This window comes from Calidris pugnax, unplaced genomic scaffold (assembly GCF_001431845.1).
Source record: "Calidris pugnax isolate Ruff unplaced genomic scaffold, ASM143184v1 scaffold147, whole genome shotgun sequence".
Classification (NCBI taxonomy): domain Eukaryota; kingdom Metazoa; phylum Chordata; class Aves; order Charadriiformes; family Scolopacidae; genus Calidris; species Calidris pugnax.
The window spans coordinates 4,160,778-4,176,928 of NW_015092359.1; the positions used below are offsets into that span (position 1 = coordinate 4,160,778).

The window sequence follows — 16,151 nt, forward strand, 5'->3', positions numbered from 1 at the left end:
GGGCGGCGGGGATCCGTGTGTGAGGGGGCGCGGAGATGGTGCCGGGCCGGGTTGGGTCGTGTTAGGGCTGCGCTAGGCCCGGGCTGCCCGCCGGCCTGTGCCGCGGCCCGGCTCCCGTGAAAGAGTTGATGCCGGTTCTCCTCAGGAAAACGGGGGGTCAGAGGGGGTCCGGGCGGGCAGACTGCCGCTCCTCCATTACCCCCCGTCCCTTTCCCGCGGCCTCCAAGGATTGTCTCCTCAAAGGACCCTCCGCTTCCCGCAGCTTTCCTCCCATGGCCTGTTTTCGGTTCTCCTGGAGCTGCCTTCACTGGGGAGATGGAACTAATCACCCCGTATTATGTGCACTAATTACCTCCTACGTCCCCGAGTCTGCTGATAGAAGCCGGAAAGATTTTTCTTTTTTTTTTTTTTTTTTTTTTTTTTTGCCATGCCATCTCCCTGATTTCTGCCTCATGACGGTTCCTTTTCCCCGACACTCATCCATTCTTCGTGGGTTTTTTTCCCTGAGGTGTTGCTTCCTTCCATTTTTATAAAATACCATCTCACCTGTTTTTGGCAATACACCATAGTCACCTTGAGTTTAAATTCCTCCCCCTTGATACACCTGAGTTCGTATCATCCACAGATTATATGTGTCAAAACCTCCTTTAAATCAACTTCATCAGTTGATTTGCTTTCTCTTCTTCATTACGCTATCAAAAAAAGAAAGGTATAATGTGATTTGCTCCCTGTGAATGACCGCTGACTGCTTTTTAATCATCTGGATGATGTCCTGTGGGTGCTTGTAGATCTCTTGTGTTGTGCTTTGCTGTGGTTTCTTTCCTGGTATTGGAGCTGGGGAGGTCACTCCTAATTCCCTGGATCTTCCATCTCGCCTTTTAAACACCGATTTTAAATTGCCCTTGTCCACTCTTTTGGGACCGCCTCCTAACAAGGATAATTGTAAATGACTCGAGTTGCCCAGAGAGGTTGTAGGACCTTCCTTAAAGGTTTCAACCTTCAACCAAGGTGGTTAAAGGTTTTCAAGATGCATTCGGATCCCTGAGCAAGGTGGTGGGCTCCCATAGCTGTGCCTGTGCTTTGAGCAGGAGGTTGGATAAGAGACCTCTTGAGGTCCCTTCCCACCTCAGTTACACTGTTAAGCTTTTTTGAACTCTCCTTACTCTGTTCCTTCTTAGGAGGGAACATTGGCTCAGGAACAATGGGGAAGAGAAGATTTATGCAGCTTCGTGTCTTAAAATTAGCTGTAGATCTCAGTGACGTGCTGAAGGAGGATGGATGTGTTTCTTCTGAACCATTGGGGAAGCAGTGTGTGGTCTTGTAGGCATCCAGCAGCCATGGAGGCATTCGGTGGTTAGGACAAGTGACATGGGAGAGAGGGATTTTGCTGCTACAAGTCATTGGCAGGGCAATCCTAGATTTTAGACTGCAGGATTCTACATTGTCCTACTGGAATAAATGTAGGTGTTTAACTACAAGTTTCCCTGGGCTACTTGAGATAAGTTTCAGTGCTGAAGGCAGTAGCTGTGATATCTCAGTCTTACTCCAGACACTGAAGGAGCTTCAGGCATAAATCCATTTACTTGCCAGCAGTAGTCTGTCACTCCCTGTGGGTAAGTTTTTTTTAACCAGGCTGTTTGTTCCAGTGACTTACTACTTTGACTGACACGCCCAATTTCATTATCGCAGAATTAAACCAACTAACAGTTAAATATTTAACTAGTGCTCAAGTCAAGTTTAGTCCCGCAAGTAAGTCCCTTATCAAATAACCGTCATACCCCTAAATCATTTTGGGCAGGTTCAGAAAATAAAGCCTATCTTTTCTTTCCTGTTGGTTATAGGAGTAATGTGGGAACCACCTGTTCTGTGCGAAGGACAATAAATAAAACATTTGATAAAGGGAAGAAACAAAATATCTGATAAATGGAAGCCATGAAGATATCGAAGCGGTTCTTCGCTTTTGGGATTTTGGCGTGCATAGCTTTTTATGTTGCCTACATAAAATGGCACTTGGATTCCAAACCAGTCGTGGGAGCAACAGAAGGAGTTGCTGAAAGCCGGGTAGACAAACTGAACCATCAGGCACTGACCACGGATCTCTCAGTCTTTTATGGAATTATGTTTGACGCAGGAAGCACCGGAACTCGCATCCATATTTTTAAATTTACACAGCAGCCAAAAGGTATGGCCTGCTCATTTCCATAACATCTAGAGCAGATTATTGATGATTCTTTTCTAGGGATCACTCGGAACAAACAGGCTTGAGCTCTTTCTAGAGAGCCATCAGGAAATGTATGGTCATTCAAGCATGTGGGTTTGGATGAAATGATGAAAATATTCAACAAGGAGAAAATGCTGTAATGCCAGAATGTGAACTAAACAGCAGCTGTACCTTTAGAACGGTGCCTTGAAGAGGAGCAGTTTTTCATCACACTGCTTGGTGGAAGAGGGAACTATAAATTCAAACTGCCTTATTCCCCCAAATTTTCACCATGAGGTTGTTGGCTGTCTCTGATTCCTGGCAGCGAGCTGCTTCTTTCTGCGTTGTCTGTTTTAGTGCATCCTTGGCCTCAGTGTTGGATTTAAATTAGAAAACTTTACTGTTTGATTGAAATTGCATCTGGACAGAAAGTATTGCTGAGAAGCGAGACAGGAATATACAAAAAAGCTCCAGTTTTCCTCTGGAGCGGTGAGCTTCATTTGTTTAAGTGTTGTCAGCTCCTAGTTGTGAAACTCAAAAAATGAAAGAACCTGTGTGGCTGCTGTCAGTAGGTGATCTGAGGATGCTTTTAGGGATTAGCAGTGTGGTGTATGGTGTGATGGGCTGGGGGGAGCACCTGAGGTTTGCAGAGTGGTTTTCTCAGGAGCTAATTTCATAGCAAGGGCTTTATTTAAAGGTCGAGTGGCTGTTGGTAGTTCATTAGACAGAGGCTTCAGTTGACTTCCGCTGGAACATAATGATGTAATTTCTAAAATGGTTTTCTTTTTCTGTATGCAAAATTATTTGCACCGTGACTGATTTTGGAATACTGTTTTTGAACAGAGACTCCCAGATTAACCCATGAGACGTTTAAAGCGCTGAAGCCAGGTCTATCCGCCTACGCCGATGATGTCGAAAAGGTCATTTTGCTTCTATTACTGTAAAAGTAGATGCCTCAAACCCTCCTGTTCTTGATACGTCCTGCAAATCACATCTTGCAGTGGTGCAGTGTGCTGCACTGTCTCAGTGCAGGGAAGTGTCTCCACATGATACAATCCCACAGTAAAAGCTGGTCAGCGTGCACAGCAGCAAGGAACAGAACGCATCTCGTTCTGCTCTGTGACGTTGTTAATTAAGCACAGTGGATGTTTTTCCTATGGCTGCCTTGAGAATGTTGACGCGCTTAAGAAAGTGACACAAGAGCGGTGTTGGATTGGAGCAGAACCTGCTCTAAAAGCAGCTGGAGTTGGATTCTCAGGAAAACAGGCCAAATACTAAGTGAATTCTCTCCTGTCTCCCTTACCTTCTGGGTCATAGAGATTTAGGGACCTCCTGGGCCAGACTTAACACCCAGCTCACAGTGTTTTACTGGATCCAGAGGCCCTTTTTTTTTGGTTTTCCCCAAAGATTTGTCGTACTGCCTTTTGAATCTTTTGTAGCCAAAACATTCAGTGGCAGAGAGTTCTGTGTGACTGTTTGAAAAAGTGACTCTTCCTGTTTGTTTTTGACCTGTTGCTGGATATTCCCCATTACATCCAGCAGGTCTCACAATTCAGGAGGCAGTGAGTCCTCCACCTTCTCCTGACCCCTCGTGATATTCACTTGTCTCTGTTCCGCATAGACAGTGAGTCATACCTCTGATCACCCTTTTTGCCCTTCCAAGAAAGGCAAATCTGAAGAGTTTCTAAGATGCCTTTTTATATTTTTTTTTTTGTTCTTTCTCTGCTCACAGAGTGGCCAGGGAATAAAAGAGCTCCTGGAGGTGGCGAAAAAGGAAGTTCCTATGGAGCTGTGGAAGTTTACTCCTCTGGTCCTGAAAGCCACAGCTGGCCTACGGTTGCTGCCGGGAGAGAAAGCTCAGAAGTTGCTGGATAAGGTACAATTTCTTGTCTTTCACTTTGCTTTCCAGAAATATTACAGCAAATTTGGGTCCCTTCTGTGCAAGGTGCATACTCCTTTATCTTCACGTACATGAGCTGTTCCTATAACTTAACCCTGCAACCAGTACAGAGCCACCTGGCCTCAAATGGGGTTGGGGGGAGAAGTTGGGGGAGTACAAGCACAGAGGAGTTAATGACAGCTCCAAATAACCCCGGAGATGACATATAACAAGTGTAATGAGATACTTTTAACAGTCACCACAGGCTCGTTCTTACTGGGTGTTTTTGTTGGTGGTTTTGACCAGGATGTTGCTATTTTGAGAAAAGCTCTCTGCTATTTGATTGGTCATGCTATCAGCCTGCTGCTGCAAGGTTGCTTCTTCATATTGATGGGAAAGAATGTAAATTGTATTTATAGGTGTGTCAAATAGGTTTAATATTTTAAAATACTATAAAAATAAACAAAATATTATGTTCTAGACCTTACCGCTGCAGGAAAAGTTTATTAAATGTGCACTAAGTGTACTCTTTTTCTTCTAAGCAATAATTGGAAGGAAGAAATGTGGTGTGGTTGAAACCCATGTCTGTATTGTTCTCTGCTGCCTGCACTTCGGCCTGTTCTTTTCCATGCTGAATTTCAGCTGGAACTGCTGCAGTTGTTACTTTAGAGGGCTCTGGAAACCTAGGGCTTTGCTACTTCATGTGGGATGTAGCGTAGAGGGCTTCTAACAGCCAACGTGCTCCTGGTAAAAATGCCATTCCCTGGGGCATTGCTGGAAGCCAGGGTGTTTATCTCCTGCCTCTCCCTGTGCCTCACCAGTTGGAGCAAAGTAAACAGGGTTCCCTTCCCTACCCATGTCCATCCCTTGTTAATGGCATTTCTGAGCAGTCCTCGGGCTTGAAAACCCACACGTCCATCCCCTGTCTCTGCACCAAACAGCAGAGCCAGTGTGTAAATCGCTGCCCTTTTCTAGCAGAGCACAGGCTGATGCTTGTTGGGCTCTTGAACTTCAAACAAAGCGGTGAGCAGCAGTCAGGATCTGGCCCAAGAAGAAGAGCAGTTGTGTAAAACTGAAGTTTTTTAAAAAAAAAAACAACTTGCTTTCCAGCTAAAAAAAAAAAAAAAGATTTCTCTGAGCATAGCTTTTATTTGAACTACAGGTGAAGGAGATTTTTCAGGCTTCCCCCTTCTTTGTGAGGGATGACTGCGTGTCGATCATGAACGGAACCGATGAAGGTAGGATAACTTGGGGACTTGGGGAGACCCTTTCTGCAGTCCTGGAGGTTCCTGCTGTGCTGTCACAAGTCCCCACTCACTGTAGTGGAAACCCACAAGCCACGGGTTTCGCAGGGGTTTTACGCCGCCTCAGGCAGTGCCCGCCAGAGAGATCGTTGTGCTGCCTTTTCCGCTTTGAACTCATAGAATCATAGAATCATAGAATTTCCCAGGCCGGAAGGGACCTCCAAGGGTCATCTAGTCCGACCTCCTCGCAGTCAGCAGGGACACCCCCAACTAGACCAGGTTGCCCAGGGCCTCGTCGAGCCTCTCCTTGAATATCTCCAGGGAAGGGGCCTCAACCACCTCCCTGGGCAACCTGTTCCAGTGCTCCACCACCCTCACAGTAAAGAACCCCCTTCTAATCTCCAATCTAAATCTGTTCCCCTCCAGCTTGAAGCCATTTCCCCTCGTCCTGTCACTACAGGCCTTTCTAAACAGGCTCTCCCCAGCCTTCCTGTAGGCTCCCTTCAGGTACTGGAAGGCTGCTATTAGGTCACCCCGGAGCCTCCTCTTCTCCAGGCTGAACAACCCCAGTTCCTTCAGCCTGTCCTTGTAGCAGAGGTGCTCCATCCCCTTGATCATCCTTGTGGCCCTCCTCTGGACCCTCTCCATCAGGTCCATGTCCTTCTTGTATTGAGGGCTCCAGACCTGCACACAATACTCCAGGTGAGGTCTCACCAGAGCAGGCAGCCCAGGATGGGATTGGCCTTCTGGGCTGCAGCTGCACACTGCCTGCTCATGTTCAGCTTCTCGTCCACCAGCACCCCCAAGTCCCTTTCCTCAGGGCTGCTCCTGAACTCTGTCCTGATTTTCAAAGCTCTTGAGTGCTGGGCAGTTCCTGTGGGATCACCGGGAAGCCGCCGTGCAGTCAGCACTTGGGGAAATGTTTCTGAATATCTGCTTGTTGAGATGGTCTTCGACAGCTGGTTTTGCACAGCCTGCTCTTGCCCAGAGATTTCTGGAAGTATTTGGTTATAATGTTAATTCTAACTGATCTAATTTGAGTGTGACTGTGAATTCAATCTCCAAAAAAAAAGTTATACAGAGAAGAAAATACAGGCTGAAATAAGTTGATGCTCATCAAAAAATGCTGAGAGTCAGTCTGGATTTGAAATAATTTGAAGAAACATAGATTTAGATTAGGTCTTAGGAAGAAATTCTTTGCTGTGAGGGTGGTGAGACACTGGAAGAGGTTGCCCAGAGAAGCTGTGGCTGCCCCATCCCTGGAGGGGTTCAAGGCCAGGCTGGATGGGGCTTGGAGCAACCTGGTCTGGTGGGAGGTGTCCCTGCCCAGGGCAGGGGGTTGGAACTCCATGATCTTTAATGTCCCTTCCAACCCAAACCATTCTATGATTCTATGATTCTATAAATGCTAAGTAACTGAGTGTTGAGATGTGTTTTAAGTCTGCTTAGAAACCAAGCTTTAAAATAGCTGGAGCTGTTTGGAGCTGTTTATGAGTTTCTTTTTTACTGCTTAATGGAAGAAAGACACTGTAATTCTTCTTTTTGTTTTGTTTTAAAATTGTTAGTAGCAGTGACAGCCTTGGTTCAGCCAAGGGTTGAACCGGACCGTGTTCCCTAGCATGCCTTGAGTTTTAACCCCATAGATAAATATTTGAATTTGTTAACATCAGGACTGCTAATTCATCTAATTTATGGAGAAAAGGTTTATAAAGCAAGAAAGGGAGAGAAACAGTGCGGCTCAGAAAAATGTTTAGAGGAAAATAGGAAAAATCAGAACACTGAAAAGGTGAAAATTCTTAGTATTTAAAAGGAAAGCTCAAGTGCCTGACATTACACAAAAGCCCGACCAGCGGATGTTTTCCTAGAAAATGAACAATGTGAGTGTCGGTCATTTCCTTGTCCTTTAGCTGAGCTCTGGAGCCTTTGTGACTTCTCGCCTCAGTTTTTGATCTGAGAAATACAGAGTTCTCCAGGCATTTCATATATGAAATGGGCATTTCTCCCCAAAATATTGCATAAGCTGTGGTATGGAAGGTCGTTCTCTTTGTTTAACTTTAAATTGCCTCCAGCTAAATAGATCCTGAAGCAGGAAAACCTTGTAAGATGACTCACCTTATTTGTTACCTTGTTTGTTACCGTTGTTAGACAAAGTGAAATGGTAGGATCTAACACTGCGTCTTCTGAACTTTTTTTCTTATTAGGTATTTCAGCCTGGATCACGATAAATTTTTTAACAGGTATGTGTACACAAGCATGTGCATAAAGATACGACCAGTGCTGTGAAATTCATGCTGTTTTCTGCTCCTGCGTGGGATTTGCTCATTCGTTGGGGTGGAGTGGGAGAAAGGAGGATCTGGGAATAAGTCAGCAGTTGTTTTTGGCCTGGCCTATTTAAGTCATTAGGGTTTTGGCCGTTTACTTGACAGAGTGAGGAGTTTAATCCCCTTTCCTAGATGTTTAATGTAGCCTTTCTTTCAATTCCCTGTAGGGCACCAGAGCATTTTATTCCTTTTTAGAGTCTGCCATTAGCTCTGGCTAAATTTTTAATGTGGGTATTCTAGATGTGCTTGGCGGCTGCACAGAGTGAAAGAAAGTGCTGTGCTGCTTCCTTACGGATTTATGATACAGAAATACCACAAGTGTTGATGCTGCTGAGTTAGAAAAGGGGGGCTGAAGAGCGAAGTGAAAACTGAGCTTGACAGTAAGTCAAGCAGCCTGCTGCCTGAGTGCTCTGTTCAGCACACACAGTGTGTGGTGCAGTACAATTAGTGCTCTAAAGCCTTTTATGCTGCCAGGAAATATCAGAAAGGTCAGAGATCTTCAAACATCAGCTGTCGTGAGGTGTACCGAGGTAGCTGGCCCGAACTAGTTTTGTCAGGAAGGTGTATTTGAAAGGTTTAAAGAAGAACTGGATTTAAATGAGAAGAACGGTCGGGGCTGGCAGCAGGAAGAATTCAAAGAGAGCAGAGTCTCTTAGGCCAGCTCTTTTCAGTCTGTCATCCCCTTGGCCATAGGAATCTGTAAAATATCACTAAGGGATCAAGAAGAGGTGGCCAAGAAAACCACATTCCTCCCTGTTACAAAGTGGTTACCAGAGTAGAGTTTGCAAAAGGGTCTTTGCATCCACTGAAAAATGTTTAGGAATCCAGTAACCAAAGCCACTCTAATTAGGGCGTGAACAGCCACCAGAGAAATAAGAGAAACTGTCACTTGAAGATTTTCAGGTCACCCTGATAAAGCCAAAATAAGTGCCCAGTAGATGATGGTATAATTTAGTGCCGGCTGGAAGCTGACGGATGGAGTTAGACTGTTCTTTTTCTTTACCACTGTACTTCTGGTTTTGTTCCTAGCCAGTTTCTCACAGCGCCCACCGTGGCTTTCTCTCTGCTGTCACACATTTCCAGGTAGCCTAGATGATCCGCAGAAGAGAAGTGTAGGGATGCTGGATTTGGGTGGTGGATCAACACAGATCACCTTCCTGCCCCGCACCGAGGTAACGTGAACGTGCAGGCTGTTGGGACGTGCTGGCACAGAAATCCTCAGATTTGGTTCCCTTGGAAACAGCCCAGGAGTTTGTCAGCGTGAGGTGAAGCCACGCTTCTGACAGAAAAACCCAGGCCACTTGGTAACATCTGCCTTGTTACAGTCAGTCACGGAGGCATTCAAAACTCTCTGTCAATCCACCATGGGTTGGTGGTGCGTGTGGTGAATCTGCCAGGGCTGTTTTATTCTCGGGGAAAACGCAGTGTTTGCCTGAGCATCTTAATCCTTGACCTTTAGTTTGTGCTGCTTTGAATGAAGAACTCAAAGGCAATGCTGTTAATTAATTCGAGTCCAACATTTGGCCTGTATTGGGTTTTAAGAACACAGATTGCCTTCTCAGTCCTTGTTTCTTGTTTTCCTGAGTTCACTCAGTTGCAAATGAATGCTTTCTAAGGAGCAACTGTTATTGTGCAGTAAAAATACAAGCTGATGTTTGTCATTTTGAAGTTCCACTCAAATCTGAGAAGGAACTTCTTTGGGGTGAGGGTGGCAGAGCCCTGGCAGAGGCTGCCCAGGGAGGGTGTGGAGTCCCCTTCTCTGGAGATCTTCAAGAGCCACCTGGATGCCATCCTGAGTGCTGTGCTCTGGGCAACCCTGCTTTGGCAGGGGAGTTGGACTGGATGATCCCTAGAAGGTCCCTTCCAACTCCAACAATTCCATGATTCTGTGATTTCAGCTTCCTTTCATGGCATTTTTATAGGTGCCCTGTGAGCTGGGAGCCCTGTGGACGTGGAGTTGTAAGGCTCTGGCCTGAGCAGAGATACTGTTCATAGTAAAGCAGGGGGTTGGGATGCTGCATGTTGCATCCCAACCCGGGCTAATCAAGACGTTGTCTTCTTGCAGCAGAATGACAGGGGATGTGAAGAGCCCAGGATGTGGAAATTCTGGTCTTAGAGATGGTGTTAAGATAGAAGCAGCATGAATAGCGTGGTGGCCTGAGCTTTGCTCCCCACAAACGCCGTGCTGGTGCGCCAGGGGAAGAAGCTGCAAAGTGCTTTAGAGAATGACCCTTTCATTTCCTCGTGCAGTTCCTTGGCAAGCACCCTGGTGTGCTTTTCCTCTGGCTTGTGGAAGTTTGCAGCTGAATTCACTTGAGTGGGAAGTGAATGCGTGCCTGGCTTTCCTATTACTTTGCACACATTTTTTTCCCCAGTAGGGATCGTGTGAAGAGGCAGTCGCTGTAGCCTCTTGACAAAAGCAGTTAAGAGCTGGAGTAAGGATTCCTTTTTCATTAAAATAATTCTTTTATACACCAATTTGTTGTGGATACAAATAGAAATATAACCAGTTTGGACACTATTTTAGCTCTGCGTTTGGTGGTTGTCTTGTGTATCAGCGGTCAGATTGAAATACTTGCAAATTCATCATTTCTCTCTGAACCATGCTAGGATTGCTTCGTGTTTTCCCTAATATTTGGGAGGATTCTGTTGTTGATGTTTGCTGCTGCTGGCAGAAACCTTGCAGTGACATCTTTTTCCTCCCTCCAGGCAACTCTCCAGACATCACCAGCTGGCCATACAACTTCATTTCAGATGTTCAACAACACCTACAAGCTGTATTCATACAGGTTAGTTGTGAGAAAGAGAGCACACTGTAGAGATAGAGCAGGATCTAGGTGTTCTGCCGAAATGGGGCCCTTGCAAATGAATACTGGGAAGAAGCAGAGAAACCTGAGCAGCATCATCGTGGTGGATTAACCCTGCCAGGTGCCCAACAAGCCACTCTGTCACCCCCCTTCCATCAACAGGGGGAAGAAAATACTACAAAAAGCTCATGGGTCAAGGTAAGGACAGGGAGGTCACTTACCAGATGCTGTCATAAGCAAAAGAGACTCGACTTAGAGAATTTAATTTAATTTTTTTGCCAATTAAACAGTAGGATAATGAGAAATAAGAACAAAATAAAAAAAAAATGCCTTCCCCACCACCTCTCCCTCCTTCCCAGCCTCAGCTTCAGTCCCAGCTCTTCTACCTCCTCACTGCCGAGCGGCGCAGGAGGGTGAACGAGGGTTGCAGTCAGGCAGTTCATGGCACTCTGTCTCTGCCATTCCTTCCTCCTCGCTGTCTTCCCTGGCTCCCAGAGTTTTGGCACAGAGGAAAGCAGCTTCTTCCCTCCCAGGTTTGCCTCAAAAAGAGCCCAATTCTGTATGCTAGAGGCTGTGCTGCCTTTTGAGGAGGGTAGAGGAAACGTTAGGGGAATGCCTTCCGCGTTCCCGGTTCTTCAAGAGCCAGGTTACCCTTGGCAGCTATTGCCTGTGCTTTTTCAAAGACAGATTGTCCTTCTGGGTAAGGGTGACGTGAGAGTGGGTTGTCACACTGTTCCCCTGACGTGCGTCAGCTGCTGACACCAGCCGTTTCGCTGGGACCACGTCGAGGAGATTTGGCGTGTCCCCGGCCGAGTTGTCAGTGGGGAGTATCAGAGGAAGGATGTTTGTTGTTCACGGAGGCTTTTATCCCTTTGCAGTTACCTGGGACTCGGGCTGATGTCAGCAAGGCTCGCCATTTTAGGAGGAGTTGAGGGAAAACCCTGTAAGTTATGGCCGCTCCTCAAGCCTTGGCTCTGAGCGTAGGGTACGTAGGCCCTGTTGTGGGGGGAGGAGTCATCTGTCCCCTTCCCACTGGGCTCCTGAGTGGTATGTGGACTCCTGTCACCATAGCTGGGTGCATTTGAGATGAATGCGGGAGGTGACACTGCTAGATCCCAGGAGGCCTGCATTCTTGCCAGCCCTGGTGGGGCAGGGGACATCTGAGCCATGACCGGGGCTTGGAGGTGCCTCTCTGGGGCTGGGGGACAGGATGGAGCAGGGCTGGGGGGCGGTGAGGGATCTGCAATTAACTCCTTGTGCTTTTCCCTAATGTGGCTTTGGTTTACTTCTGCAGTAGGAGAAGGGGAGGAATTGGTCAGCCCTTGTTTACCACCTGGCTTCAAATCTGAATGGCAACATGCAGAGATAGTGTACAAAATTAAAGGACAGAAGGCAGGTATAGTGATTTATCACTCTTCCTATCTAGGCCAGCATGCCATTAGCAGAGTTAAATGATCTTGCAGAGACGCTGGAGTCTCTGTTTACTGTTCTGTCTGGCTCCTCCTGCCGTGCCGTTGAAGAGATTCTGCAGCTCTTCCCTCTTGTGCCGTGGTGTCCGTCTGTCCAGTCAGTAAAGCTGGTAGTAACACAGGTGGAGCTGGGCAATCCCCAAACAGGTCTTGCAAAATCCTTCTGCCTCGGGTGGTGGTGTCCATCTCTGATCTATCGCATTCTTCGTCCCAACCTCAGGGTGGTTGAGTCTTGCCACTGGAAGATGCAACTTTTAGTTGTCTGTGAAGAGCTTATAAAGTGCTGTTGTGCAAAAGGGAGCCTGTTTCCTGCCAGCTCCTAGGTAAATGGTGTGTATATTTAATTCTCTGGGTTTCTTTGCCTTCTTTTAGGTGAGCCTCTGTATGAGTCCTGTTCTAACAAAGTGGCAAAGATGCTGTACAAAAAAGTCCATAAAGCTGAGGAAGTGAAGGACTTGGATTTTTACACTTTCTCCTACTACTACGACCGTGCGGCAGAGGTTGGTCTCATAGGTACGTTTGCTCCTGCTTTATTTCATTCTAAACCACAAGTTGTGGAAGAAATACAACACTTGTACACGTCAGGCTGCTTTGCTAAGCTGCGGGGAAATTTAGCCCTTTGTTCCACTGCTGCACAGCGTTGGTCTCAAGTAGGTATTGGATGCTGTTTAATTTCTGTAGAGAAGGGACTGCAGCTTCTGGTAATGTTTTTTAAACAAACTGCCCGCAGTTCAGAAATCGTTGGTGTCTGATTAACTCTGCAATCCAAAATAGAAAAAAAAAAGGCCTCATAACAATAAACAAATTTCTTGGGTGGTGCGTTTTCCTTCACCGACCTTTTTTAGGCCGGTGAGGAGATCTCAGGCTAGTTGGGACAAACATACCCTCCCTCCTCAGCCACTTTGCTTTCTGAATAATTTCAAATTTAATGAAATCAAATAAATCAGAGCACCGCTGCCCTGTCAGACCTGGTCAAAGGCGTTAACTGCGTTCAGGCATCACAGGGCAGGGCAGCACAGACGTGGGGACAAGGTGGAAGAATCTGTACAATTATGTTTCTCTAGGAAACGAGGCTAAAAGTTCTTCATAAAACACCACTTTTCAATCTATATTAAGACTCTTTTAAAGGTTCGTTGCTCGTTCACCTTTAAAGCAAGTGTGACTTTTATCACTGATTTCAGTGGCTCGAGGTTTGATTTCCAAACAGCTTTTAAGACTTGAAGTTACAATTGCCTTTATACAAAAAACATAAAAGAACACTTGGTTTTTTTTCTTTTTTTGCTTTCAGACAAAGAAAAAGGAGGAAGCTTAACTGTTGGTGACTTTGAAATCGCAGCTAAATACGGTGAGTAAAATCCAATCGAACACACACCAGTAATTTTGTGTAAATTCAGACCCAGGTGGCAAATGTGTGCCATGCTAAGAAGCCTGATTTTTTTTGTTTTAAGTAGTTTTTTTTGTTTTAAGTTACTGAGCACCACTCCAGAGCACCTCTCTCCATAGCATCTCACCAATAGTTCTACTTATTTCTGAAAATCTCAACTATTTTTTGTATTGATTCTTGCTTTTGCAGCCCATGTTAAGACACATCTTATAACACTTATATTTCAAAACTCTCTCAAGAATTACTAATAAACTTGCCAGTTAACAGTTGTCCTGAAATCATGCTTTCCAAGTCGATGGGGGGGTTCTCACCCTGTTAGAATAACCTGTTCTAGTCGGGTTTATTTTTTGTGTTTTTTTTGTCTCAGGATTTGTTCATGTGCTTGATTGTTAATCAGCAAAGAGGGAAAACCGGTTCGTAGCTTTTCGCTTCATCGGCCGCACAGAGAACTGCCTGTGCAGATTTACAAATGTAAACAGGCTTTTCTTAACATCACAAACTCAGGCTTTGATTGAAATGACACGGGGCTTCTCGGTCAACTTTATGAATGAATGAACGATTGTTGCAGTCCTGATTTCTGGACTACCATTTGGGTAGTTCATCCTCAGAAAGGAAGCGGGATTTATTTTGTTTGTCTTTTCTTTTGGATTTGTTGGGGTTTTTTTTCCCCTTTGGTTTTGTCAACGTCTGTTGAGTGCTTATGCTTGAGAAACAGAAAGACGCCTGAGGTTGCTCGAATTTTTAAAGGCTTGAAGTAGATAGAAGGAAGAAAAGTTGGAGGAGGCCCTTTTCATCCTTTCCTGGAGAATTACAAGAAACTCAGCTGTCTCGGGAGCGACATAACGCCTTGATCTTCCTTCCAGCGTGCCAAAGCTTTTCTGCTTCTGCTAACATGTGTGTGTGTGTGATTTCAACTCCGTTGTAACAGGTTCTTAATGTTTTCAACTCAGCTGACAAGGTGTTTGATGGATTCCTGTTCAAAAAACCACGTGAGGTTCTTCGAAGCTGGGCTGATGCTGGGCCTGAGCCCGCAGCGCGCACTCAGGCACTGTTTTCTCTCTCCTTAGTGTGTAAGACCATGGAAATCAGCCCCGGAAGCAGCCCTTTTCTCTGCATGGACCTCACATACATCACCTTCCTCCTGCAAGAGCTGGGCTTCCCCAAGAGCCAGGTCTTTAAGGTGAGGCACAGAATGGATGGCTGGGGAGAGCGGGCGGGAGGGAGGGTGCTGAGGCTGCAGTTGTCATCGCCAGTAGCTCGGTCCTTGATTTGCCTTCTTGCTCTGTGACTGGAGGGGGACACTGTCCCCACGGTGGTGATAACTAGTTGTGATAACCTTCAGCACTGTATTCACCTCGTGGGTTTCTCCTTCTCCCAAAGAATTGTGTTTTAACTTTTTTGTTTCCCCCCCCACACACACACACAGCTTGCCCGGAAAATTAACAATGTGGAAACGAGCTGGGCGTTGGGAGCCACTTTTCATTACATCGACTCGCTCAACAGACTGCAGTACTGAAGCTCCTTGAAGGTAACTTTGGGGAATATTGGTTTTTGGAAGCCCAACGTGGGAGAATCTGTTGAAGGGCCTGCTTTTGGCCCCTTGCCTCCCACCCTCTGCCGAGTCCCCTCCATCACTAGCTCTTTTTTACAGTGCAGAGGGCAGCCTCTAAAGAGGAAGCCTTGATTTGACGGCATCTGCAGTTGGCTTGATGTGAAGTTTGATCATCGTTGAAGGAAAACCAGGAGCCTGCAGGACATCTATGATCTCTATGAGAAAAACACACCTTTTTTTTTTTCGGAATGTGCCCATACTGTGAGCTTGTGCTGTGCCGAAGTCGCTGTAGGAAATGGTCACTCCAGAAAGGAACTCTTTACCGTCCTGACCTCAGGGTGGTTTTTTTTCCTGTTTGTCAGCATTTTTTGCCCGTGACGAGTTTTATTTTACTACTTCCGTGTTTGAAGGTGAACTTTGTGTGCGTGTGTGAGGCAGCAGCGTCGAAATGCCCAGTGGAAGCCTCAGCCCTGATTTCTGCAAAGCTCGGGGGCTCTCCAGAAACTGGATACGGACTCGGAGGCAGGAATTGGGGCCCCCTACGCCCCGTAGGGTTAAAGCTTACACCCTGATGTTGGTTCCCTGGCCGTTGGGAGACATGGGTGGTGGAAGATGACGTCAGATTTGCCAGATTTGGAGGAGAAAGGCCTGGGAGTTGGGTAGAGGGCTGACGATGGGTTTGACAGCTCTGATGGATTGGGCTAAGATCGATGAACGAGGCAGGGGCACAAAAATAAACCCCCGACGCGGCTCGTTTGGACCTCACAGGCGTTTGTGCCCTGGCAAGGTGGATGCAGGGCTCGGGATGGATGGATTTAGGTGGTTGGTTTGGGTGCCGGCTTCCTGCAGACGCATCTCACTTTGAAAAATGAATGTATTGTGGTCACAGCGAGCCGTGGCCGGGTAGCTGCTATGCACCACTCCAGCAGAGTCCTGTCCGCCGGCTTGGAAGGGATCTCGGGGGCAGTGGGAGCTGGAGAGGACATGCTGCACTGTTTGTAATCTACGTGTGGAATCATGATGTATTTGTGTGGATGTTTAGAGAGGACCCCAGTGGTCTTTTGGGGGATGCAAAAGAGCCAGTGGTGCGTGCCGCGACTTGTGGGTTGGTGGCCACAGCCTGGTCCCCTTCCCCAGGGCAGCGAGAGGTGGCACAGTGGCATGTGGTGCTGCGTGGCTGCTGCCTCTGCAGCTGAGCCTACAGGGGACACTTGAACCCCGCTGTGCTGACAATAAAACCCCAATTTAAAACAAAAATGCACTGGCACTGGTGTGGCTTTTAGCGCCAGAGCCTG

At 46.6% G+C, this 16,151-nt stretch overlaps 1 protein-coding gene across 1 annotated transcript; it reads left to right on the top strand.

Annotated features, from left to right (window-relative positions):
* The first annotated feature begins 1,037 nt into the window (after positions 1-1,037).
* On the top strand, positions 1,038-16,113 carry ENTPD6 (ectonucleoside triphosphate diphosphohydrolase 6 (putative)). Its single transcript, XM_014962477.1, has 14 exons — positions 1,038-2,182; positions 3,044-3,120; positions 3,933-4,076; positions 5,242-5,317; positions 7,525-7,560; positions 8,728-8,816; positions 10,354-10,433; positions 11,330-11,394; positions 11,746-11,847; positions 12,293-12,433; positions 13,209-13,265; positions 14,372-14,484; positions 14,731-14,832; positions 14,956-16,113. Exons 1-13 carry the CDS (start codon positions 1,924-1,926, stop codon positions 14,818-14,820), a joined length of 1,329 nt encoding a protein of 442 aa, XP_014817963.1. The 5' UTR covers positions 1,038-1,923; the 3' UTR covers positions 14,821-14,832; positions 14,956-16,113.
* The last annotated feature ends 38 nt before the right edge of the window (positions 16,114-16,151 follow it).